We start from the raw sequence: 25627 nt of genomic DNA, 5'->3' as shown, positions 1-25627 counted from the left end.
CCATTTCCTCAATGTGTCGCCACCTGGCTAGGCTTTCGATGTATATAAGCCGAGGTCTTCCTCTGGGTTTGCTCCCCTCGATCTTTCCAGAGAGCATGAGTTTTTCTAGTTCATCTTTTCGCATGATGTGTCCTAGGAATCTGAGTTGTCTTTCTCTTATTGTTGGTTTGAGTGATCTAACTGCTTGGGCTCTTCTGAGAACTTCTTCATTTGACGCGTGTGTGGTCCATGATAGTTTTAACATTCTTCTGCTGCTTCTAGTCTCTTTTCCTTTGCTGGGGAAATGGTCCAGCATTCATTTCCATAAGTCAGGATAGAATAAACGTAGCACTGCAGTATTCTGTTTTTAGTGTACATGCTCATCTTTCTGTCTGTTAATATGGTCTTCATTTTTTGGAAAGCTTCTTTCGCCATTGCTATTCTGTATTTGATATCTGTATTGCACCTGCCATTACTTGTTATTAAGATATTGGAATTTGTTGACTTAAAGTTTAATGTTTGTATTTCTGATCTTGATCACACATTGTGGGATGTTTGTCTTTCTGGAGATGACCATGCTTTCTGTCCTCTTGGTGTTGATTGAGAGGCCTCTGCGATTACTTTCTGCTGCCACTATAGTGAGTAGTTCTTGAAGTTTTGTTTCTGAGTCAGCTATTAGTATGATATTAGGAAACTCAAACATTGTAATAAATCTGATGTTCATATGAAGTGTGGCTCACTAAAAAAAGAGGCAAATAAAATGACCAAAATTCATACCTTTATGATCTGGAAATTGTCAGCAAATAGATTATTTGGTTACAGAAGGGTGGAACACCAGAATCAGGTTTATTACCACTGACATGTGCTGTGAAATTTCTTGCTTTGAAGCAGTAGGGCGATGTAAAACAAAATTACTGTAAGTTACAAAAATAAATTGTGCAAGAACAAGAATAATGAGGTAGTGTTCAGAAATCTGATGGTGGAGGAGAAGGAGATCTTCCTGAAAGGTTGAGTGTGGATCTTCATACTTCTGTACCTCCTCCCCAATGGTATTAACAGAGGGCATGATCAGTAAATAGAAATGAATAAAATCCACAGATACTGGAAATCTGAAATAAAACCAGAAATATTCAACAGGGCAGGGTCCTGTTGAAACTTCAACTGTTTCTCTTTCCATAGATGCTGCCATAGACAGTTCACTGTCAACATACATACCTCTTGTTACAAGATTGTAATAGTAGGTGCACCCTTCTGGAGTAATTCCTTCTACCCATGAAGAGGCTGACAGGTGCTGATAAGAAGAAAATAACACAGAGTGAGGCAAGGTACATTTTTGGACTGTGCAAACAATATGTGCTGTGATAGAAACTATTCACACCAATCTGGCAATTTTTTTTTTATTTCTATCAATCACTATATCTGACTATATTTTTATCCACTTGCAAGTTAAACAACTGTTGCAAAGTGTATCCAAGTCCAGTTACTTTCAGTTTGCTATTGTCAACGTTGTTTTTTTCAGACACTTGCAAGCTGAAATGTGATATAGGAACTTGCATGTTATTTGGGTTGTTTTGACCATGGCTGCCATTTAAGACAATGACAAGCACATATTCAAACCAGCACAATAATTATCAGTGCTGTGATAAATTTGAGCTGTCTTGTTTTTCAGGACAGTATTCAATAAGAAATACAGTGTAATACACACACATACTCATTTTCAGGTAATGAAATTCTAAAAATCTTGAGATCTGTAACAGTAAGCGCATGATTCTTTTTCTTTAAGAAATAGGATAAGGTTCAATCTCAGAACTTGCAACTGTAATTCAGATGGACCTGGATTAAAATGACACAAAGTGTATTTACGTCTTATGTTTCTCAACAATGCCCAAAGCAGAGTATGGCCAATTAACTGCTTTTGAAGCAGTAACTGTAATAGTCTACGATTTGAAGAGGTATGATTAATAGTGAATGTGAAAGCTGGTATCATGCAATCCTTCTTAACACCTAATAGAATAGAATTAAACTTGTTTAATGTCTCATCTGAAAAGACAATTTCACAAGTTTTTGATATATGCTAGATCAATCCCATTCCATGAAAATAACATGCACATTATGGATCTTGAGGAGACAATAATTCCATAACTATTTAAATCACTCAGCAATTAAAAACCCAAGTCCTCCTTATGCTACACTCACAACCGTAGAAGTTGGAATACAAACTGCTCATTTTCATGAGAACCAGCTCTAATAAATCTATGTTTTTTTTAAAATCAAATCTATCATTTGCTTTGTCAAAGGAAATCACAACTTACAGCTTCCCATCCAAAATTGTGCGAATGGTAAGTTAATTGAGTTCACAAAGCCTAGGCCCAAACCTGGTACCCACCCATGTACAGGTGGAAAAGTAAAAAGGCCCACAGTTCCTCCCACCCAGAATGTATGATTGAAATGAGCCACAATCCTTAAAAACCAATGTGATTTCTCACCTGTAAAACTTCACCTGCACCGGGTTCTCAACAAGCATCAAAGCACAACACATCACCACGTCAGAGATGATGTACCAGCTTCATTTTCAATGTACAGACACGACATCCAAAAGCACAAGCTCGGAAAAGTTAAAAAGTATCACAGAAGCAAAACGTTTGCAGTATTGTTAACTGCCTGCTCAAACTTTATAAGTCAAGGTTCCATCTTTATTATTGAAGTCCATTTAATAGTCCACGGGTGATATGAATAGTTTTGTAAGGAGTGCACGTACTTCTAACTAATTACCCCTCCTGGAAAGCACGTGACTGTGTCTGCTGGAAGGGGCATTTGATTACAAAATACGGTTAATTTCGAGTACTTTTGGTCCACAGATACAATAGCCCTAAATGATGTGGTAGGCAAATCCAAACCAACAATGTACCTGTTGTGCAACTTCACTCTGCACAAAGTTTGAGCTCTCTTGGAACCCTTCAGGCTTTTCCCATTGTGATTCTGTACAATGAAGAAATAATTGCCTGTGAGTCTCTCACTGGTACTTGGCCTGAACACAATCTGTATATTACATGTTCCTATTTCCATATGGATACAAAGTTTTAGCAGTGCCTTTGAAAGATAAAACACACACCACTCCATGATAACATAAGCTAACAATTTAAGTTAAAGCATTTTGAACAGTTCTAATATACCTTTATCATCCATGCAGTACAGACTTTAGCACGAGTAGTTCCTCTGCTACAATAATTTAGCACATGTATTTTGCTTCCTTGAAACAAAAAAGTCACTCAAGACTAATCAAACTTTAAACTTGAACATTAAAAGTATTTTTTAATTCTGCTGAAAAAAATTAGCATGACAAATTAACCACATTCAAAAAGAAAACATGCAGCAAATCTTGTGGTTACTTCATTGAATTATAAAAATACATCATTGCTCTGAACCTAATAGACATTGAAATGATAGCAAAAAGGCTAGAATACAATAAAAATACATTGAAATAAGATGTTGCACTACCTATTTGATTAAGAGTAATACCGTTATGATTTACATTCATTACAGCAGCAAATTACTAAAAAGCATACTGCATGGATAACAAGATGGATGCACACCATAAATTCACAAATTTACTGGCCTGCAGAATATTAAAGATGAACTTCTAGCCAACTTACTTTTCAGTCAGTGTTTTTTAACAAAAGTACACTTGATGAGAAGAATACAAAGATAATTTTTAATGTTAAATTGAAATCTCTTAAAGTAAGCAAGTTCTTTGTACAAATCCATATCCTACTATTTGGTTGTACAGTATCTTTAAATAGAACACTTGAATCTATCTCATTTTGAAAAATTCTGTTAAGAATTAATTTATGCAAAAGTGGAGACTCACAAGACCATGAGATTATTGATCCAAATCAAGAACTTAAATACTCTGCAATACATTTTCTACATGCCATTCCTATTTAATGTAGAGTCAAATAATACTTATTTACATAATAAATGACCAGCTGGAAGTTTCAGACAACCTCACTCTACCTCCCAAAAGAAACTTCCCTCTGCACAGCTTCATTTGTCCTAGCGTCAATATTTCCCCTTCTATTGACTTCCTCCTTCTTTCATTACTCCTGAAGGAAAACATTACTCTTTCTAGTCTATCTGCCCACCTCCAGGAACACATCACAGTCCTTGCAGTTCCTCAGTGGAGGTCAGGATCCAACTTAGACTATCAGTAGTATCTGCTTAATTGCCAGTAATCAGAACTGAACTACGTAAGTCACATGCAGAAGTTATATTTGAACCATATTTCTCAAGATCAGAGTCCTGAACAACTATGTAAGGTTTACTTCAACTTAATAGTCTTGACTGAAACTTGCTCCATTATAGAACTATTTTTTTCCTAGCCATATGGATCCACTTATGCCTTTTTAAATATACAGTTCATGCAATCAGAAATGTTAGCGTAATAGAACTTTTACAAGACAGTATCTTGAACAAATGCTCAATTTTTTTTGTAAGTCTTGTTTATATTGTATAAGATGACCCTAAAAATATTTTCTCTCCTCACCCCTCCCCCACTGACAGCCATACTTTTTCCATCAGCTCCACTTATTAAAGGAAAACACATTCTTAAGCACAGATAGAGAACACCCGTAGACCAAAATAGAGGCACTTTCAATTAGTTATCAGAATCAAGGAGCAATATTGCAAGACTCAGATAGAACTCTGATCAGTGTTCACATGAAGTAGGGCAATTTTGGTCTTGAGGCCATCAGAAGAGGAATAACACTGGAGAAAGAGCAATAAAATATATTACAGGCTGATACTATAACTGAAAGATCACAAGTTCCAAGAAAAATTGAAAAAGCTTTTTCTTTAGATTAAGAACCAAAGACTGTATTAGAGTTCCTCAAATTTATGACAGGGAAGGTATATGGTGATGTTTCCACATGTAGTTGAATTCAAAATTAGGGGGCATTTAAATAAAATGGTTACTAATAAATGTAAACAATTAGAAAATCTTCTTTGAGTGGGATTTGAGTACAGGACATAGGAAATAACAAAGGCAAATATCCTGAGTACTTTAAAATAACAGTAAAGTACGAGAGAAGTAGTAAAAGCAAAAATCAATTTGATGAAATTCCCAGACAAGATAAATGTCAGCACGAAGGCAAGCTGAATGCCTGTTCCTGTGCACCTTTTATACAGTTTTATGTAAATAAAGAGCCAAGAATGATTAACTACTTGCGTAGGCAATCCGGATCTGTGAGAGATAATGTAGCAGAAGACACCTTTGAAAACAAATTCACAGAAAAGGGAGCAATTTAGGTATTAGCTGCCACGAATGTAGAAAATAAAGGTACCTTTTATGCCCAAGTAACTGAGTATTCACAGTGCTCCAAATTCGGCTACATTTCATAAATAAGTTAATGTCAAAGTCAAGTGGATTCATTAACCACTTCTCTCCTACAGTATCATTATTTAAGTCAATTTTATTAAGTAACTGACTGATCCTTTCAGTTATTGCCATCAAGACAATTTTGATGGTCTGGCCTGTTTCTGTCAAGGCCAATGCTATCAACGGCAGACATGGCTCAGCTCCACGCACAAGAATTGTGCACTCAATTCCAAACCAGAAATTTAGCTTAAACTTAAGGTTGAAAACCTAGTGCAATAGTGATCTGCATAATCATGGGTTTGGCCACCAAACTTCACCTCAAATTTATCCAAATATCTGTATTAACACTGAAGAACCAACCACAATCTGTATAAACTGTGTTCAGTTTCCAGATCACTTGTGTCAAGTGGCTCCCTGTAATGTACAGTTCTAATACACAGAGTCTTGCTTACAAAGCAATACCTTCATTTCAAAACTCCTAACTCCCTGTAAATATTAATGCAATCAATTGCAGTTTGTTATCTAACTTTTCTCTTTTTCCCTGATTTTTTTTTTTAGGTATTTAAACATTTTAATGCCTTGAGAACCATGGTGGGACAGTGGTGTAGTTAACTGAGGCACTTCCTCAGAGCCAGAGACCCAAGTTCAATCCCAATCTTGGTATGTGTCTGTGTGGGGTTTTGTATGTTCTCCTTGGGCTTGATACAAATGTTCCAGTTTCCTTCCTAAAGACGCTTAGTGAACTGCCTTTCCTGTGCAGGTGAGTAGTAGAAACTTGGGGGGTGGGGGGGAGAAAACTTAGGTTGATATAATCATCTTGTTGATGATCAGTGCAGATTCAATGGGCTGAAGGGCCATTTCCATGCAGTACCTCTCTATGCCTCTATACAAAGGAGATGGGCATCTACACGTACTGTTATTCTCCAGCTGTCTAAACTCTGTCTTGCCACTGGATCCAGATGGGAATTGGGAAGAGAGAGTGAGGCTGACGCTGCGCAACTCTCCCTCACTTAAATCCAAATCACGCGCTAGTCTCAACACCATCATAATGGTGTCGAGGTCCTCATCGACGTCAATGATGGACGAACAACTCTATTTTCAGAAAGTTAGCTGCTGTATCTCATGCAGATGAGGAATCTGTGCACCAATAAACAATACACATTGTTTGGCCTGGGTCGCCTCTCCAGATCATTTTGTAGCTTTGGTCCAAGTATGGGGAAATTATACATGCAAGGCAGTACAGACAACTCTTGATGTCAAGGCGAGCAGCAATGTCTGATTGGTTGAACAACAAACTTGAGCAGAAACTCAAGTCAGTGTAAATCAACTGAAAAACTCTACACTGACTGGAATCAATCTAAACACAAAAGGAAGATGATTTAAGGACAATCTCAGTCCCCAGAGCTTGCTACAGAGGTGTCTTAGGTCTAAGTTCAATTATCTTGATTATTTCTCCATCATAAGGTCAGAAGTAAGGGGTTGTGATGTGTTTCACAATGTTCACCTCCATCAGTACCATTTACAGCATCTCAGCTAATAAAGTTGTCAATGTCTACATACAACAAGACATCTGGAATTAAATGGTGAGAGCCAAGTTGCCTGTTCTCCATACAAGCCCCTCCCTGAGTAATGAATGTTCAATTATTTATGGGCACCGGTACATCCGAACTAATGTTTGACAGAAAAGTGGGATGGATGGGAATGGATTTGCCAGCTAATATGGAGTTTGCAGGCTTTTTCACCTGTATTCTTTCACCAATGTCCTCTGACCTGTATCAGAACTGGGTTGAATTGGGCAGACCTGGAGTGTTAAACAGATTCACTCACTGAGTAAGGCTGGATAGCAGGTCACTCTTCCTATCGCAACAGATTCTATGATTCTGTACCACAGAGCTTTTCATTTCTGACTTACAAACAGCTCCCCTGGAATGGACCCAGAGACTAACTACAAAATGCGAGGTAATGGTGAGAGAGTCCAATTACATTTTCTTAACAAACAACATTGACAGATCATTCACCATATTCTCGAGCTCACAGCTGACCAGTCAAATAAATACAATTATTCAAGAGTAGACGAGAGGCTAAGCCTCACCAAACTATCGTCTCTGCTGTGACAAAATTTTGCTTTGTTTATTAATTCATTTTATTTTACTTAAGAAACACATGGTGGAATGGGTTCTTCCGGCCATTCGAGCAGCACATCCAGCAACCCTCAATGTAACCCGAGTCTAATAACGGGACAATCTATATGACAAATTGATCTACTGACCATTACAACTTTGGACAATGGGAGGAAATCAGAGGACACAGAGAAAATCCATGCTTCACACAGTGAGCTTGTACAGACTCCTTAAAGACAACACCAGGATTGAACTCAGACACCTAAGATATAATAGCATTGCGCTAACCACAATGCTATTGTGGCACCCATTCTCTCCATTCTTCCACCATTCAATATATTTCTTAGAACTGTATGGGAATATTAAGCACGTCATGCTGCGTCGATAGAGATGCAGTGTTTTGGGTTGAGAACATTTCATCAGAGCTGAACAAACTTGAGGGTCACTTGAAAAAGAATAAAAGACTTGAAAAGTTCTAAGAAATATATTATGGCTCCATAATTAAATCAAAATCCTGGAACTTGGTACCTCATTAAAATGGGGCCATTTCCACACAAGGAGAACAGAGAATCGAGGTAGCTCCTTGGTACCACCTTCTAAAGCACAGGGTTAGGGATGGGGCAATAAAGCCTAACAAGAACATTTTACTCCATGAACATATTTGACCCATCAGTTATACATGTACCATTGTTGGGAAGCTTCCTCGAGCAAGAAACCTCAGAAAAACATACAGAATTCTGCGTTTAGCGATATACGGATTCTGGTTAATTGAGCCATTAGTTAATCGGGGCAGCCGCTTATTTGGGACAAACCTTAAGGAAAAAAAAACAGGTCCAAGAAAATAGCCAGGATTCCCACACCATGCTGCTTAATTGGGACAGGAGATGGTCAGTCATGTGCAATTGTGTGGCTATTAGACGCTACACTGTGCTGAAAGTGAGCAGTGGCATTAGTTTTATTCATTTGGGCTAGCAGATGCAAATTGAAAAAGCAGTTATTTTTGATCACTTTGACGTTGTTTTATTTTGACTTTGAATTTTTTGAGACCCTTGTCACAAAACAATTTAACACTAGCCAAAAAAATTACCCTATTGGTCCAAATTAAAAGCCATCTGTCTAACACCACTCATCATCGGCAGCAGAGATAACTGGAGTGCCAAAATCTACAAGTAGACATTTGACACATCAGCAAGTTAAACTGCAAGAAGAATGGGCTTTACATGAGGGACAATAGCAAACATCCCAAAAACAAAAGCGTGAAAGTAAGGATCCAGTTGTTGAAGAGGCCCTCAATGGTTTTACATTGTGACTGGACAAGGTGTGCTTGTCAATGGACCAATGTTAAAAAACAAGTCAGAGGGGATGACCAAGAAGCTGGGTCACAAAGAATTTCAAGCAATACATGGTTGGTTGTCTTAGTTGGATATGTAAGCACCACATTAAATTCAATAAGGCACACGGTAAAAAAGATAGTGATGATGTTCTAAGCACAGAAACATGGAAATCTAAAAAACTCTTCAACTTGCTTCAAATATTTTGTGCCAATGACAACAGATAACTACAGTGCCAATGAAACACGCCAGATGGTTTCCTTTCCTACAAACGTGCAACACTATCAGAAAGCTAAGGATAGCATAACTCTGTTGTGTTGTTCAAATATGTCAGAAACTGATAAAAAGAAAATAAGTTGTTGGTTATTGGGAAAAACATTAAACCTCCAAGCTTTAAGAAGGGGCTAAGAATGGATAGTTTACCAATCGAGTACTACGCCAGCATACACTTGATGAATTCCTCAGCTGCAACCATTACAAACTAATACAAAGTTTTATAGTACTGTAGTAATATTGCTTGCGCTCTAATTTGTTCAGTGTTTCCTTTAAATACATAATTTATTACTCAGTTAAATGGCAGTTTGTCTCTTTTATACCTTTTTTAACTATTTCCATGAAAATTTGGAGAACTGGGGCAGCTGCTTAATTGGGCCAAGCCTCCTGTATTGATGTGCCCCAATTAACCTGAATCCACTCTACTTGGCTGCCAAAACCCGCTGCTTGATTTGCAACTAATTGAGAGCAAAGAACAAGATTGTAATTAAACCTGGAGAACTATGGTACTATTCCTGCCAAATCATCTGAAGCAATGTACATATAACTAAGTACACTGCAAGGCCAACACAAAAAGCATGTAAAAGATTCAAATGCAATCTAACCTTTCCTCGAAGACCGACTGTACACCACGGAAGGTTTCAAAGAAAAGAACAAAATATTGTAAGTGTATTCCTCATTGTACTAAGTGTAATAACCACCTGTAAGTAGTAATTTTATCTGCTACCTTATCATCAAGATATCTTCACCCCTCACAAGAAACTTCTATTAAATGATAAGTGTTCAAAGCAGATAATGATGCAGATTGGAATTAATTTTTGATTGAGAAACAGACCAATGAGGAGAAAGAAGAACTAAGACTAGTTCTGATTTATTACAGATCTATGAGGCAACGCTCCAAATAGCCTCACCTGATTGTAACTCCCCAAAAATGTCAATTTATTTGACAAGGAATAACTAGCTCAGCGTCTTTCCACCCACTCCTCCTCAAGCAGTAACTGCTTTGTAACTTCAGTTGGCAGTACACTGCTGGGGTCCTGCTCTGCCAGTCAGTGTGGGTGGTATATTATGTTTCAGGAGCTCAAACCTTTTGTAGACAGAAAAGACTAGCTGGCATTGAATGGATGCACAAACAGGGTATTCTAATATCCTGTGTAAAGATCTATTTCCTTACTAATATTTTTTGTCAAGCTCCTCAGATCTGTACCCTCCCACTTACAATTCAGCTGACACTAGAAAAGTTTCTTCCAATACTGCCAAACTTTAAATCTTATACATTCTCTATCAAATGCTCCAAACTTCACTTCAAGAACCTCTTCACTCTTCAAACATACTTCAATCCTGCTAAACCGGTCCCATTCTAGTTAATCTTGGGATCTTCTCCAAGGCTTTGATGAACATTAATCAATATTTATGAGCACTTATTGTGCAAATCCTCAATAACTGAAATCAAAATTTTATTCAGTTTGTCCTGATGTGTGCTAAGCTGAAAACAAGTATTCACAACCCTCTTCCCATTCCGAAATTGCAAACGTGGGCCCTCTGTTTTTTTAATGATGCACAATCATCCACTTCATTTTGTGTCCTCTGCATACACGGGAATTATAACCAAACAGTTATACCTATGGAAGGGTAAACCAAGCTTCTGAAGGCAAAATCACATTGTGTATGTTACCACCTCCAAGAGGACAACCTTGCCATGGTTTGGAGGCTTGCGTGCTTCACTGACCCGGAAAGCTATGCTAGCTGAAGCCAGGGACTTGGGCTTCGGCTCTTGCTAAGGTCACCCATGCCAAATAGGTCAAAAGGCAGAGGCCAGACTAAGAGTGGACTGACCACCCTAACTGGACAAACAAAACTGTTACAGAAACAGGAATGAAGAATCCTACAACTACAGTACTGTGCAAAAGTCTTAGGCACATATATACAGCTGGGGTGCCTAAGACTTTTACACAGTACTGTAGTAAATGGAAGTACTGCACTGCTGGTGCAAAAAGAAACACATTTCATGACATATATGAGTGAGTGATGATAAACCTGAATCTGATTTGGGTCTCTACTGTGGACTGAGAGTGGGAAGAGGGCAGGGAGCATGATGCAATGATCAATCAAACAATTGTTTGAAATTAAATTACCTACCTTGCCTGACATCTCAGGGCTGAGTATGTCTGCACCCATGCCTCCTCCCATCCCTGGCACCTGTCCCACACCTCCCCCAGGGCACTCCACCATCGCCATTCCCCACATCCTTTGCTCCCACCAGATTTATAAACTTGCTCTCTGCTTCACATTGACAAATCCAGTCTTTGGCACCCTAGCTACACACAGCTGCAAGAAAATGTTTGTGAACCTTTTGCAGTTACTTGGTTTCCTGCATTAATTATTCTTAAAATGTGGTCTGATCTTCATCTAGGTCACAATAATAGACAAACACAATCTGCCTAACCAATAACATACAAACAATTGTACTTTTCATGCCTTTATTGAACACATTGTTTAAACATTCACAGTCCAGGCTGTGAAAAGTATATGAACCCTTGCACTTAATAACTGACAGAACCTCCTTTAGCAGTCAAAACCTCCACCAAATGTTTCCTGTAGCTGCTGGTCAGACTTGCACACTGGTGAGGAGGAATTTTAGACCATTCCTCCACATGAAACTGTTTCAGTTTATCAATATTTCTTGCACGGACAGCCCCCTTCAGGTCATACCACAGCATCTCAATTGGGTTAAGGTCTGGACACTGGCTTGGCCATTCCAAAACACAAATTATCTTCCTTTTAAACCATTCTGTTGTTGATTTGCTCTTGCGTTTCAGATTATTGACTTGCTTCATCATCCAGCTCTATTAAACTTCAGGGACTGTTACCCTGATATTTTCCAGCAAAATGTCTTGATACAATTATGATTTCATTGTTCCCTAAACAATTACAAACTGTCCAAGTCCTGAGGCAGCAAAGCAGCCCCAAACCATGGTGCTCCTTCCACCATGCTTCACAGTTGGGATGAGGTTTTGTTAATAGTGTGCAGTACCATTTTTCCTCCAGACTTAGCAATGTGCATTTCTGCCAAAAAGTTCAACTTTTGTCTCATCTGTACACAGAACATTGTCCCTGAAGCTTTCTAGAACATCCAAGTGGTCTTTTGCAAACTTGAGATGTGCATCAATTTTTTTTTTTTTGGAGAGCGTGTTTTCCTCTGTGGTGTCCTTCCATGAACATCATTCTTGTTCAGTGTGTTTATTATATTGGACATATGAATAGAGACTTTAGCAGGTTCTAGATACTTCTACAGGTCTTTTGCTGTTACCCTTGGGTCCTTTTTCACCTCCTTCAGCATTGCACGTTGTGCTCTTGATGTGAAGGATGCCCACTCCTAGGAAGAATAGCAACAGTACTGAATTTCCTCCATTTGTAGACAATTTCTCTTACTGTGGACTGATGAACACAGGTATTTAGAAATGCTTTTGTAGCCTTTTCCAACTTCATGCATCTTTACAATTTTTCTTCTCAGGTCATCTGAAAGTTGTTTTGATCAAGGCATAGTGCAGATAAACAGATCTTTCTTGAATGGAGCAGGCTCTGTCAGTAATCTGACTGTGTGCCTTTTTTTTTATTTATAGGGCAGGGCACTTCTACAACCCACACTTCTAATCTCATCTCATTGATTTGAACACCTGACTATAAATGGCTTTTGTAGAAGGTATATCCCAGAGATTCACATACTTTTTCTAACCTAGACTGAGATTGTTTAAATGGTGTACTTAGTACTGACGAGAAGTAGTATAATTGTTATTAGCCTAGGCATACTGTCTTTGTCCATTATTGTGGCTTAGATGATCAGGCATTTTATGAGTAATTAATGCAAAAAAAAACAGGTATTGAATTGACTTTATTACTTACATTCTTCACATACATGACGAGTAAAAATCCTTACATTATGTCTCCATCTGTGCAATGTGCAATTTATAGTAATTTGTAATAAATAATTTGCACAACAGGACAGTCAATATAGCATAGAACTACAATTGTATCAGCATGAATTAATCAGTCTGAAGGCCTAGTGGAAGAAGCTGTCCCAGAACCTGTTAGTCCTGGCTTTAATGCTACTGTACCATTTCCCGGATGGTAGTAGCTGGAAAAGTTTGTGGTTGGGGTGGTTTGGGTCTCCAATGAGGTCATCCTTCAGGCCCTTTTTACACACCTGTCTTTGTAAATGTCCTGAATAGTGGGAAGTTCATATCTACAGATACGCTGGGCTGTCGGCACCACTCTCTGCAGAATCCTGCAATTGGGGGAAGTACAATTCCCATACCAGGCAGTGATGCAGCCAGTCAGGATGCTCTCAAATGTGCCCCTGTAGAAAGTTCTTAGGATTTGGGGGCCCATACCAAACTTCCTCAACCATCTAAGGTGAAAGAGGTGCTGTTGTGCTTTTTTCACTACCCAGTCGGTATGTACAGACCACATGAGATCCTCGGTGATGTGTACGCCGAGGAACTTAAAGCTGTTCACCCTCTCAACCCCAGATCCATTGATGTCAATAGGGGTCAGCCTGTCTCCATTCCTCCTGTAGTCCACAACTAGCTCCTTCGTTCTTGTGACATTGAGGGAGAGGTTGTTTTCTTGATAACACTGTGTCAGGGTGATGACTTCTTCTCCATAGGTTGCCTCATTATTATTTGAGATTAGGCCAATCAATGCAGTATTGTCAGCAAATTCAATTAGCAGATTGGACCTGTGGGTGGCGACACAGTCACGCATATACAAAGAGTAAAGGGGGCTTAGGACAGCCCTGAGGGGCATCTGTGTTGAGGGTTGGGGGACAGAAATGAGGGAGCCCACTCTTAACACCTGCCGGTGACCTGACAGGAAGTCCTGAATCCTGATGCACAAGGCAGGGTGAAGGCCAAGGTCTCTGAACTTCTTGTTGAGCCTGGAGGGAGTTATAGTTCAAGAACAGCATTCTCACATAAGCATCCTTCTCCAGATGTGTAAGGACGGTGTGTAGAGCTGTGGCTATTGTGTCATTTGTCGATCGGTTGTATCGGTAGGCAAATTGTAGGGGGTCCAGTGTGGTTGGTAGCAAGCTGCAGATGTAGTCCTTGACCAGCCTCTCAAAGCATTTGCTTATTATTGAGGTGAGTGCGACAGGACACTAGTCATTCAGACAGGGTACCTTGGTCTTTTTAGGTACAGGGGCAAAGGTGGATATTTTGAAGTAAGAGGGCACTCTACACTGGGAGAGGGAGAGATTAAAAATGTGCATAAACACACTTGCCAGTTGTGCCGTCCGGTCCCGCAGCCTTGTGACTGTCTACTCATTGGAAACAACTGGGTACTTCAGCCTCAGAGATGATCAAGGTGCAGGTCACTTAGGTGGCTCTCCTCGGGGGCTGTGTTGACAATATCAAACTATGCTTAAAAAAGATTCCGTTTATCTGGAAGAGAGGCAGTGATATTGGAAACACCACTGCATTTAGCTTTGAAGTCTGCAATGGTGTACAGACCTTGCCATGAGCCGCATGTGTTGTTGATGAAGAGCGTGTCAGGATCTTGTCCCTGTGTTGTCCTTTCGCTAAGGGTAATTGCAAAGGGTTCACAAACTTTTTCTTGCAACTGTATATGCGCCTAAGACTTCTGTACAGTACTGTATGTACAACGGTACCCTTGAGTCTCCACCCGGGACTTGCATGGCTGACAGTCGTGAAACAGAGAGGAAGCTACTGGCTTGATGAAGGAAACCCTGAACACCATCAAGACCAAGACTGGGTGGACCGACAGAGATGGAGAACCTTCATAGTTGCTCTAAGCAGAAATATCTTTTATAATACATTGCTCCTTCTGAAGCTGTCAAGGGAGGTTAAGATATTCTGATGCAATAAGAATGCAGAATTAGGTACAAAATTTTCACAGGCGCATTGAAAGGAACGGAGTTGATTAAGATTCAATAGCTTCGATTTGTTTTGCATACTAGGCAGTAGTGAATGTTATAAATTAGTGAATATTGTGAATAGAATGACCTTTAACTCTAACTTAAGCAACCTTTCCTACAGAATGTTTACCTTATAGGATGCTGGAACCATTTAATTTGGCTTCACTTATTATATAATGGGAAATACATTGCCTCAAAGCTATGAAGAACACTTGCTTCTACAAGTAACTAAGATATACACAACAACTCTGATTTGTGGTGGCAGATAAAATGGGGAGAAAAGGCTCCTTCGACCATACATATTTGATTAATGTTATGAAGAAATCAATCTGATGAACTTCATTAGAATGGTAAGTCAAGTACAAGCAATCTACAATAAGAATTAGTTGTTTATAATTCAAAGAGCTAGGCCTCTCACTAATAACTTTCTTGAACAGAAAACTTCAAGAATTTCTAAAAGCTGGAATAATGAACATACAAAGTATCTAACTATGAGGAAGGAGGTACTATTTAGCGTCATTTCCAAACAGCTTGAGTAAAAAAAACTCCAATTAGCATTTTTCTAAATTTTTGCAAAGCTCATCTGAACTACTGTCAGATACCACAAGATCTACCAAAACATGAACTGGCTTAGTACAACACTAGTGCATTAAATTCTGGCATAATATTTTTGACCAATTCCAGAATTCTAAGCTCCAGATACCAGAAATAAAATATCAAAGTCTACACAGACTGGATAATTAACACAATGTTTGACACCGATCAGCTAAAGATGGAATTGGAATTATTATCAAGTACTGTAATAGCTTGCCTTGCATACTGTTCATATGGATCAATTCAAAACACAGTGCATCAAGGCAGATGCTGAAGGCTGATTTAAATATTTGTCTAAGTACAAAGAACTTTTAGCTAAGGCGAACCAAACTGGTGATTTGGCTCTCCTCAACCAAATTAAAGGCAAGTAGTTTAAAAGATAAGCAAATAGAGACCACAGAAATATCTTGTATAATACATTGCTCCTTCTGAAGCTGTCAAGGGAGGTTAAGATATTCTGATGCAATAAGAATGCAGAATCAGGTACAAAATTTTCACTGGCTCATTGAAAGGAACGGTAAACATAAAATAATCTGCAGATGCTGGGGTCAAAGCAACACTCACAACACGCTGGAGGAACTCAGCAGGTCGGGCAGCATCCATGGAAAAGATCGCTTGACGTTTTGGGCCGGAACCCTTCGTCAGGACTGTCGAGGGAAGGGACAGAGGCTCTATAAAGAAGGTGGGGGGAGGGTGGGAAGGAGAAGGCTGGTAGGTTCCAGGTGAAAAACCAGTAAGGGGAAAGATAAAGGGGTGGGGGAGGGGAGGCAGGGAGGTGATAGGCAGGAAAGGTGAAGAAAGAATAGGGGAAAACACAATGGGTAGTAGAAGGAGGGGGAACCAAGAGGGAGGTGGTAGGCAGCTGGGGGAGGGGGCAGAGTGACATAGGGACAGGGGAAGGGAGGGGAGGGAATTACCGGAAGTTAGAGAATTCTATGTTCATACCAAGGGGCTGGAGACTACCTAGATGGTATATGAGGTGTTGCTCCTCCAACCTGAGTTTAGCCTCATCATGGCAGTAGAGGAGGCCATGTATGGACATATCTGAATGGGAATGTGAAGCAGAGTTGAAGTGGATGGCAACTGGGAGATCCTGTCTGTTGTGCGGACGGAGTGGAGGTGCTCGACGAAGCGTTCCCCCAATCTGCGTCGGGTTTCACGTATGTAGGGGAGGCTGCACCGGGAGCACCAGATACAATAAATGACCCCAACAGACTCACAAGTGAAGTGTTGCTTCACTCGGAAGTACTGTTTGGGGCCCTGAATGGTGGCAAGTGAGGAGGTGTAGGGACAGGTGTAGCACTTGCGCTTACAGGGATAAGTGCCATGTGGGAGATCCGTGGGGAGGGACGTGTGGGCCAGGGAGTCGTGGACAGGATCTCCCAGTAACCACCCGCTTCAACTCTGCTTCCCACTCCCATTCAGATATGTCCATACATGGCCTCCTCTACTGCCATGATGAGGCTAAACTCAGGTTGAAGGAGCAACACCTCATATACCATCTAGGTAGTCTCCAGCCCCTTGGTATGAACATTGAATTCTCCAACTTCCGGTAATTCCCTCCCCCTCCCTTCCCCTAATCCCTATGTCACTCTGCCCCCTCCCCCAGCTCCCTATCACCTCCCTCTTGGTTCCCCCTCCTTCTACTACCCATTGTGTCTTCCTCTACTCTTTCTTCACCTTTCCTGCCTATCACCTCCCTGCCTCCCCTCCCCCACCCCTTTACCTTTCCCCTTACTGGTTTTTCACCTGGAACCTACCAGCCTTCTCCTTCCTACCCTTCCCCCACCTTCCTTATAGGGCCTCTGCCCCTTCCCCCTACAGTCCTGACGAAGGGTTCCGGCCCAAAATGTCGACCGATCTTTTCTACGGATGCTGCCCGACCTGCTGAGTTCCTCCAGCATGTCGTGAGTGTTGAAAGGAATGGAGTTGATTAAGATTCAATAGCTTGGATTGTTTTGGGTTTCAACTAGCAGTATGGCATGGAATTGCCACCATTTCTCAACATCAGTAATTTTCAGAACTTCTCTATAACTTCACAAGACCCAAACATCCTGACCACAGGCAGATCGCCAACCGTTACCTATAGCACTCCAGTGCTAGAATCTCCATGGAGTCATCCCCATATAGTAAACCAAGATTTCATTCAAATGCCTGTCAGATCTCCCTTTAATCATTTTCAGCTAGCAAATTCATTTTCTTTAGTCATTGTACAGAACTGCTGTTTTGAGACTCACTCACAGGATACAGAATCTATTGCCAAAGCCAGCATTTAATACTCTATATATAACTGGTTTTATTATTTCTAACCAAAGTCTGTGACCAAACTCTTTATCTTCAATTGTAAGGTTTGCATTCTCAGCAGAAACTGAAATAATGACCCAGCCATTAATCTATACCGAAAAGTGGTGCTCTGATACTGTATACTCTTCACCAGCCTGTGGAAACATATCGTGACCACCTCCTGCTTCTGTCCTTTATCCATTTGCACTTCTATGCAAGCAATACACCATTAATTACTTAGAGCTCAATTTTGCCATGGCCATTTTATGATACTTCAAGTGTGGCTTTTGTAAATATATTCACACAAATTTGACTATTCTATCTTTAACAATCTTGCAACTTCGAAGATTTTAAAGTAGTTAAAGTCAAATTGTCTACATCAAATCCACGCTGACATTTACTAATTCATGTTTTCCAAAGTCCTTGATTGCCTTCAGGTGTTCCCAATAATAGATGGAAGTTGAGCAAACTGGGCAAATATCAAATTTTCCACACACTCCATGTGAGAACCAAGTTGGGAGAAATAAGATCCCAAGTTCGAAGGTTTATTGCCATACTCACAGATGTAGCCTGGTGCCTGGATAGCCAAAGGAACCACAAAAAAAAATGCTCCTAAAATCTAGCTGAAGAGAACATTTCAATTGGTGCCCTGAAGTAAGAGGTTAGCCTTGACAACAGATACCTGGAAGCCTTGCACAGTTTTTAGACAGAACAGTATCATAGTTACTTCCAGCCTCCTGAGTGCAGTCCAGTAACAATTTTAGGAGGGTACTGTGGCAGTTAACATTAAAACAACCCTCTATATCAACAAATTTTGTATTTCAAATATTTATCTGAACACAAGCTCCAATAAATGTTTGACATATGCTACAGATGTGTACTTTGAATAATTTTCCTCCAACCTGTACTACGCAATGGGAGAGCACAGTTCAGATAAGCAGATGCTTAATAACCCAAATACAACACCTTTCCTCTCAAGCTACATAATACTTAAATATAATTTGATACACAATAACTTTCTTTTTAATTAAAATGCAACTCTATGAGCTACTCAGGTTAAACAACTTTAGTTCGAGAAAGGAATGTCTTCACAAGGCAACTTCAAATATGGAGGTAAAGAGATGAGATCAAGTAAAGTTCAGTGAGGAGATTTTTAACCAGTCTTACAATACCATAGACTGAAGTTGGGAGCCAGGGGGAAAAAATAGGTGCTGGGAATAGGAGATGATGGAATCCAAATACAACATATGGAGGCTGCATCTTTTAGGAAATGGAAAGGAGTAAAGCAAAGCAAGTAATGACCCTAGCAAAAGATAAAATAGTGATTAATCAAACGGAATGTAAGCTATTGAAGAACCAGCTTTCCATTAATCTGCTTGAGGGATAAAGAAAAAATTTCTCTTATAAAGTATTATGGACTTGACAGACTAAGACTTTAAGAGTTGCAGAGTGGTGGGTAAGAAAAGTGCATTTTTGGATAGAAACTGTGACTTTTAAAGTTTCACAAACACTTTGATAATGAAGTGAAGAATGCTCAAGTGTGTACATGGTCTAAGAAATTATGAGACCTTTGCTGCTAACAATCCTTATGAGACACACAAAGATTCTTCCTCAAATCAAAGAAAATGCATCAAACATAAAAATGTGAAGATCAAGAAAATGATTCAGAAGAGTGCAAAATGGAGAATAAAACATCACTGTTTTATTAAGAGCAAAACAGACATCTCTGTTGGAAGAGATGCACAATGAGGGGTTATGCCATTTAGAGAGGCTGATGACAAATTAATCCATAAAATTTAATGCAACATAAAAGCACTAAAGGAATACAGGTCATCTCCAGAAAATATAATGCCAAAGCCCCAGCGACGACATCTAGTCTACTGGTGCATTCACAGCTACTCTAAAACTAGCAGCTAGATGAGAGGAAAAGAGTAGAGATGGGACAAGTCAAAAGTGCTCAAGAAGAGCCAAATGGAGATAAAACAATACAAAGTAGAATGAATAAACACTGGTAGATATCTACCATGATCATTTATATACTGGAGATCAGCAAGCCAAAAGTTATTTCTCAAGCATTAAATCAAGCATTTATTTTGGATTCCATTACAGAACAGTTGTAGATTTAAAACATGCAGATATTAGAAATCTGAAGAAAATGTAGAAATTGTTGAAAACACTCAGCAAGTCAGGCAGATCTATGGATGGAGAAAGAAGAAAGAGTTTGCAGACTCTTCAGGGACCATTATGATCAGACGTCATCAGCCTGAAAGATCAGCTCTGCTTCTCTTTCCACAGCTACTGCCTGAATTGCTGAGTATTTCCTGCATTTTCTGTTTTATGCACAGTAATGCTGTAGGAGCAGCTTCCAAGTTTGAGTATCAATTCTGCTTTGCAGGAAGCATAAAGTGTTTTTTAAAATATGAGTTTTAAGGTAGATTATGAAAGTGGAAGTATTTACCACCTCATGAGTCTCCGTATCTACCACATTCTCCATAACTTCTGCCATCTACAACAGAATCCTGCCACTAAGCACATCTTTCCCCCCACCCACCACAACCCCTACATTCCGCTTTCCGCAGAGGTCGCTCTCCAGTTGATTCCCTTGTCCACTCATCCCTCTCCACTGATTCACCTCTTGATACATCCCTGCAAGCTACACCTGCCCCTATATCTCTTCTTTCACCACCATTCAGGGCCCCAGTCTTTCCAGTTGAGGCAAAACTGCACTTTCAAGTCTGTTGTAATCATACATTCTTTCAGGTACTCCCAGTGTGGTCTCTTCTACATCAGAGGGAGCCAATGTAGATTGAGACACCGCTTCGCTGAGCGCTTTCAATCCATCTGCCACAAAAGCCAGGATTTCCCAGTGGCCAACCAATTTAATTCAACTTTCCATTCCCATTCCAACATGCTGGTCCATGGCTCCTCTACTGCCACAATTAGGTCACACTCAGGTTGGAGGAGCAGCACCTCATTCTGTTTGAGTAGCCTCCAATCTGATGGCATGGACATCAGTTTCTCTAACCTCTGGTAATTTCTCACTCCTCCCCCCGCCCAGCCCCAAACCTCTTTTTCCATTCACCATTCTTGCTCCCTTCTTAACCCTGCTCTTCTCCACCCACCCATCACAACCCCCTAGAGCCCCTCCTCATTCCCTTTCTCCTAAGGTCCACTGTCCTCTATCAGATTCCTTTAGACCTTTACCTTTTAACAACGTCCCCCTTCACCTGGTTTCACCTATCACCTACCAGCTTGTACTCCTTCCCCTCCCACCTTATTCTAGCTTCCTTCCCCTTCCTTTCCCATCCTGATGAAGGGTCTTGCCCTGAAACGCCCACTCTTTATTTCTCTCCATAGATGCTGCCTAACCTGCTGAGTTCCTCCAGCATTGTGTGTGCACTGCTCTGAATTTCCTGAAACTGCAGAATTTTGTGTTCAGCTTTTATTTGTGTTACCTTTAGGTTATTGTGCTACAAAAGATTTCTCAACTTAAAAGCCTGTAGCTCAGAAGCAAAATTACCATTTTTGCCACAGATAGGGAATAAATTACTAGCATTCAACAGCTATATTTTTCTACAAGTTTATTAAATTGATTTAATTTAAATCACTCCAATTCTTACCTCCTGTTCCAGTGTTGTAGTAATAGGTATATCCTTCAGGTGAGACACCTTCCACCCAAACATTAGCTTTACTTTGCTTTGTACCACGTTGTGTGTCAGAAGCTGTTTCTGCTGGTTTTTTTTCAGTCGTGCTTGATGATGATGAAGCTAATAAGACAATATATTTGTGACTTGTTTACAGAACTTAAAGAAACAGAATGCTTTAAAATATTTCACATTTTATACTCACCAGTTTTTTTGAATGGTGTTAATTTAAATTAATCTTTTTATTATAATTGAAACCCTGACCAGTTGACACTTATTTTTCAGTGTAGAAGATACCTTCACACAGGATTCTCAGTTTCTGTCTTTGAACCAAATAGGTAGTCAATTTATCTCCAAGACCCAACTCCAGATTTAAATTCTGGTGCTTTCTTCTTCACAGAAATTCTCTCACATGTGGGATTCAGGTTGGGGAAAACATATGGGAATACCATTAAAAATACTTTCAAAACACCGTCATACCAACCATCAAATCCCACACAGAAATAATATATTAACAAGTGTTCATGCTCTAAGTGGTGACAGGAATTAACCTTCATTGGAATTAAAACAACGAATAGAATGCAGAGAAGAGAAAATCCACAGATGTTGAAAATTCGAGTAACACACTGAAAATGCTGGAGGAACTCAGCGGGCCAGGCAACATCTTTGTAAAAAAGTACAGTCGACGCTTCAGGCCACAACTCTTTGGTAGGACTGAAGAAAAGAAGCCTGAAAACACACTTAGGTTGGACAAGCAATTCCTTGTATTCTGTTTGGGTAGCCTCCAACCTAATGGCATGAACATCAATTTCTCAAACTTCCAGTAATGACCCCAACCACCCCCCTCCTTCTCCATTTCCAATCCCCTCTGCCAACTCCCTCCGGTGCTCCTCCCCCCTTTTCTTTCTTCCATGGCTGTCTCTTTCACCAATCAACTTGTCAGCTCTTTACTTTATCCCTCCCCCTCCAGGTTTCATCTATCACCTGGTGTTTCTCTTCCCCCTCCCCCCCACCTTTTAAATCTACTCCTCAGCTTTTTTTCCTCCAGTCTTGCCAAAGGGTTTCAGCCCAAAATGTCGACTGTACTTTTTTTCCATAGACGCTACCAGGCCTGCTGAGCTCCTCCAGCACTTTCTGTGTGTTGAACAGAATACAGAGTTTCACCTACAGTACTGTGCAGAAGCCTTAGGCACATGTAAAACAAAATTCTGTAAAACAAAGATGCTTTCAAAAATAATGAAATGAATTACAAAAACTTTTCAATGAAGAGTAGCAAACAGTAAAAAACTAAATCAAATCAATATTTGTTGTGACTTTGCCTTTAAAACGGCATCAATTCTCATAGGTACACTGTTGTGCAGTTTTATAAGAAAAAGTCAGCTGCTAGGTTGTTACAAGCATCGTGGAAAACTTGCAACAGTTCTTCTGCAGACTTCAGCTGTCTTGCTTGCTTGCTTGTTTCTCCAGTATTTCCAGACAGCCTCAATGAGTTGAGATCAGGGCTCTGTGAAGGCCATGACATCTGTTGCAGAACTCCTTGTTCTACTTTTCACTGAAGATAGTTCTTTATGATTTTGGCCATGTGTTCTGAGTCACAGACCTGCTGCAGAATGAAGTCTTCCTGATGGTATTGCGTGATGGATTAGATTCTCTTGCATTTCTCAGCATTGAGGACTCCATTAATTCTGACTAGATCACCAACTCCAAAAATGCAGCCCCAAACTTGCAGGGAACCTCCACCGTACTTCATTGCTGGCGACAGACAATAATCTATGTAAAACTCTCCAGCCCTTCTGTGGACAAACTAACCTCCTGTTTGAGGGAAAAACTTTAAATTTGACTCATCAGTCCTGAGCATTTGTTACCATTATTCAGCACCCTAGTCCATTTGTTTTTGTGAATAGGTGAGTCACTTGGCTTTATTTACACCTTGCAGAATTGGCTTTTTGACAGCAACTCTACCATGAAGACAACTTCTGACTGTAGAGGGGAGTACTGATGCAGGATGACCACCTTGTGTCTTGTTGCTATACTCACTCCTGCCAAGGTCTTAAAGATTTGATGAGTTGAAGGTTATAAACTGTCACATCTGCCAAACCCTCAACTTTTACATTGGTTGTCCTTCATTAAATTTGATTCCTTCTACACCCATTTCACTTTCAGTTAATCAGTTTAGTTCATTCAACTGATTATGTCATTGATCATTAGCATCTGTTTGTTCTCTTTGTTTAATCATGCACTGGGCTATATACCTGCAAAGTAATCAAGTTTTAATTTGAAAAGTGGTTTATTACTTATGTTATCTTCTTTAACAAAATACAAACATTTTTCTGTAACACTAATTTTTTGGGGAAAATGAATGTTTGGAAATCTAAAATTTGTACTTTTCTACTGACAGACCAATGCAGAAAACAAAAATAAACATCCAAAACAAAATTTATATTAAAAATCTAGGGTGCCTAAGACTTTTGCACAGTCTGTATGATGGAAAGCCAATTCTACTTTTTAGCTCTTGCGTCTTGAGTCATGCTCTTTCCTGTACTTTTCTTTTCCAATATTTTTATTATTAATTTTACATCTAAAAATACAGAGTACAAGAAAAAAATATCAATACATACTAAATCGCATATAAAGACTCCTTACCCTATATTCATACAGATTAATTCGTAACATTGAAATATAGTAATTTTATTACAAACGTATATAAAAAAATCTAACCCACTACCAAGACCAAAGCTGATTAGTAAAGAAAAAAAATCATTAGTCATCATCTGTGCTTTAACAGCAAATCAAAGGTTTTGAAAAGAATTCAAAAAAGGTCCCCACAATGTTTGAAAGTCTTGGCTAGATTCAGAGATTGAACATCGAATCTTCTCTAAATTTAAACATCACATCACATCACGTAACCATTGAGCGTGAATAGGAGGAGCCACATCTTTGTATTTAAGCAAGAGTGTCCTTCTGGCCATAACAGAAATGAAAGCCAAAATGTGCAAGTCAGATGACTCCAAATTAATATCCTTTCCTCCAACAATACCAAATAAAGCGGTCAAAGGATTAGGCTTAAAGTTTACTTTGAAAAGTATCGAGAAAGTTTGAAATACTTCTTTCCAATATTTTCCAAGACTCGGGCATGTCCAAAATATATGAATGAGTGAAGCTTCTCCATTATTACATTTATCACAATAGGGAGATATATCTAAATAAAAACGAGACAACTTATCCTTGGTCATATGGGCCCTATGGACCACTTTAAATTGTAGGAGAGAGTGGCGGGCACATAACAATGAAGTGTTAACCAATTTAAAAATTTGATTCCAAGTTTCCTCAGAAACTGAAGTCTATAAATCTTGTTCCCAAAGATTTTTAATTTTATCTAATGGAACACTTCTCATTCCCAACAGCATATTATAAATATTAGATATGGATCCATTAAAAAAAGGTTTCAAATTAAAAATTACATCTAGTAGATTCTTATCAGGACTTTTAGGAAATGTACTTATTTGAGACTGTAAAAAAATCTCTCATTTGTAGGTATCGAAAAAAATGAGTTTTGGGTAAACTATATTTAGTTGACAGTTGTTCAAACGAAAAGAGACTTCCCTCTACAAACAAGTCCTGAAAGCATTTAATACCTAATCTATCCCATTCTTTAAAAGCCACATCATTCATAGAGGGTTTAAAAAATTAGAAAAAATGGGACTTGAAAGAGAAAATCTCAATAAGCCAAAGTATTTTCGGAATTGTAACCAAATTCTCATAGTGTGTTTAACTACCAGATTATCAGTTAACTTACTCAGAGACAAAGGAAGTGAGGATCCAAGAAGAGAAATAATAGAGAATTTATTAACAGAGTTAGCTTTGAAAAAAAACCCACACCAGGCAATCGTCACGATTAATGTAATATAACCAAAATGTAAGATTTCTTATATTAACTGCCCAATAATAAAATCTAAAGTTTGGTAAGGCTAATCCTCCATTCTTTTTATCTTTCTGAAGATGAATTTTATTTAATCTAGAACACTTATTCTTCCATATACAAGATATAATAGAGTCAAGAGAATCAAAGAAAAATTTAGGAATAAAAACAGGCA

General features: G+C 39.3%; 1 protein-coding gene across 1 annotated transcript in view; it reads right to left on the bottom strand.

Moving 5' to 3' along the window:
* Positions 1–25627, bottom strand: part of wbp4 (WW domain binding protein 4) — a 74725-nt gene that overhangs the window by 14456 nt on the left and 34642 nt on the right. The window contains exons 5-7 of the mRNA XM_072260849.1: positions 21510–21656; positions 2888–2958; positions 1195–1270 (exon numbers count right to left, since the gene is read on the bottom strand). Coding sequence (XP_072116950.1) covers positions 1195–1270; positions 2888–2958; positions 21510–21656 — 294 coding nt within the window. The remainder of the gene's footprint in view (positions 1–1194; positions 1271–2887; positions 2959–21509; positions 21657–25627) is intronic.

This window comes from Mobula birostris, chromosome 6, assembly GCF_030028105.1.
Source record: "Mobula birostris isolate sMobBir1 chromosome 6, sMobBir1.hap1, whole genome shotgun sequence".
Taxonomy (NCBI): Eukaryota; Metazoa; Chordata; class Chondrichthyes; order Myliobatiformes; family Myliobatidae; genus Mobula; species Mobula birostris.
The sequence above is the reverse complement of the archived record's forward strand: the minus strand, read 5'-3'. Positions and strand labels throughout refer to the sequence as shown.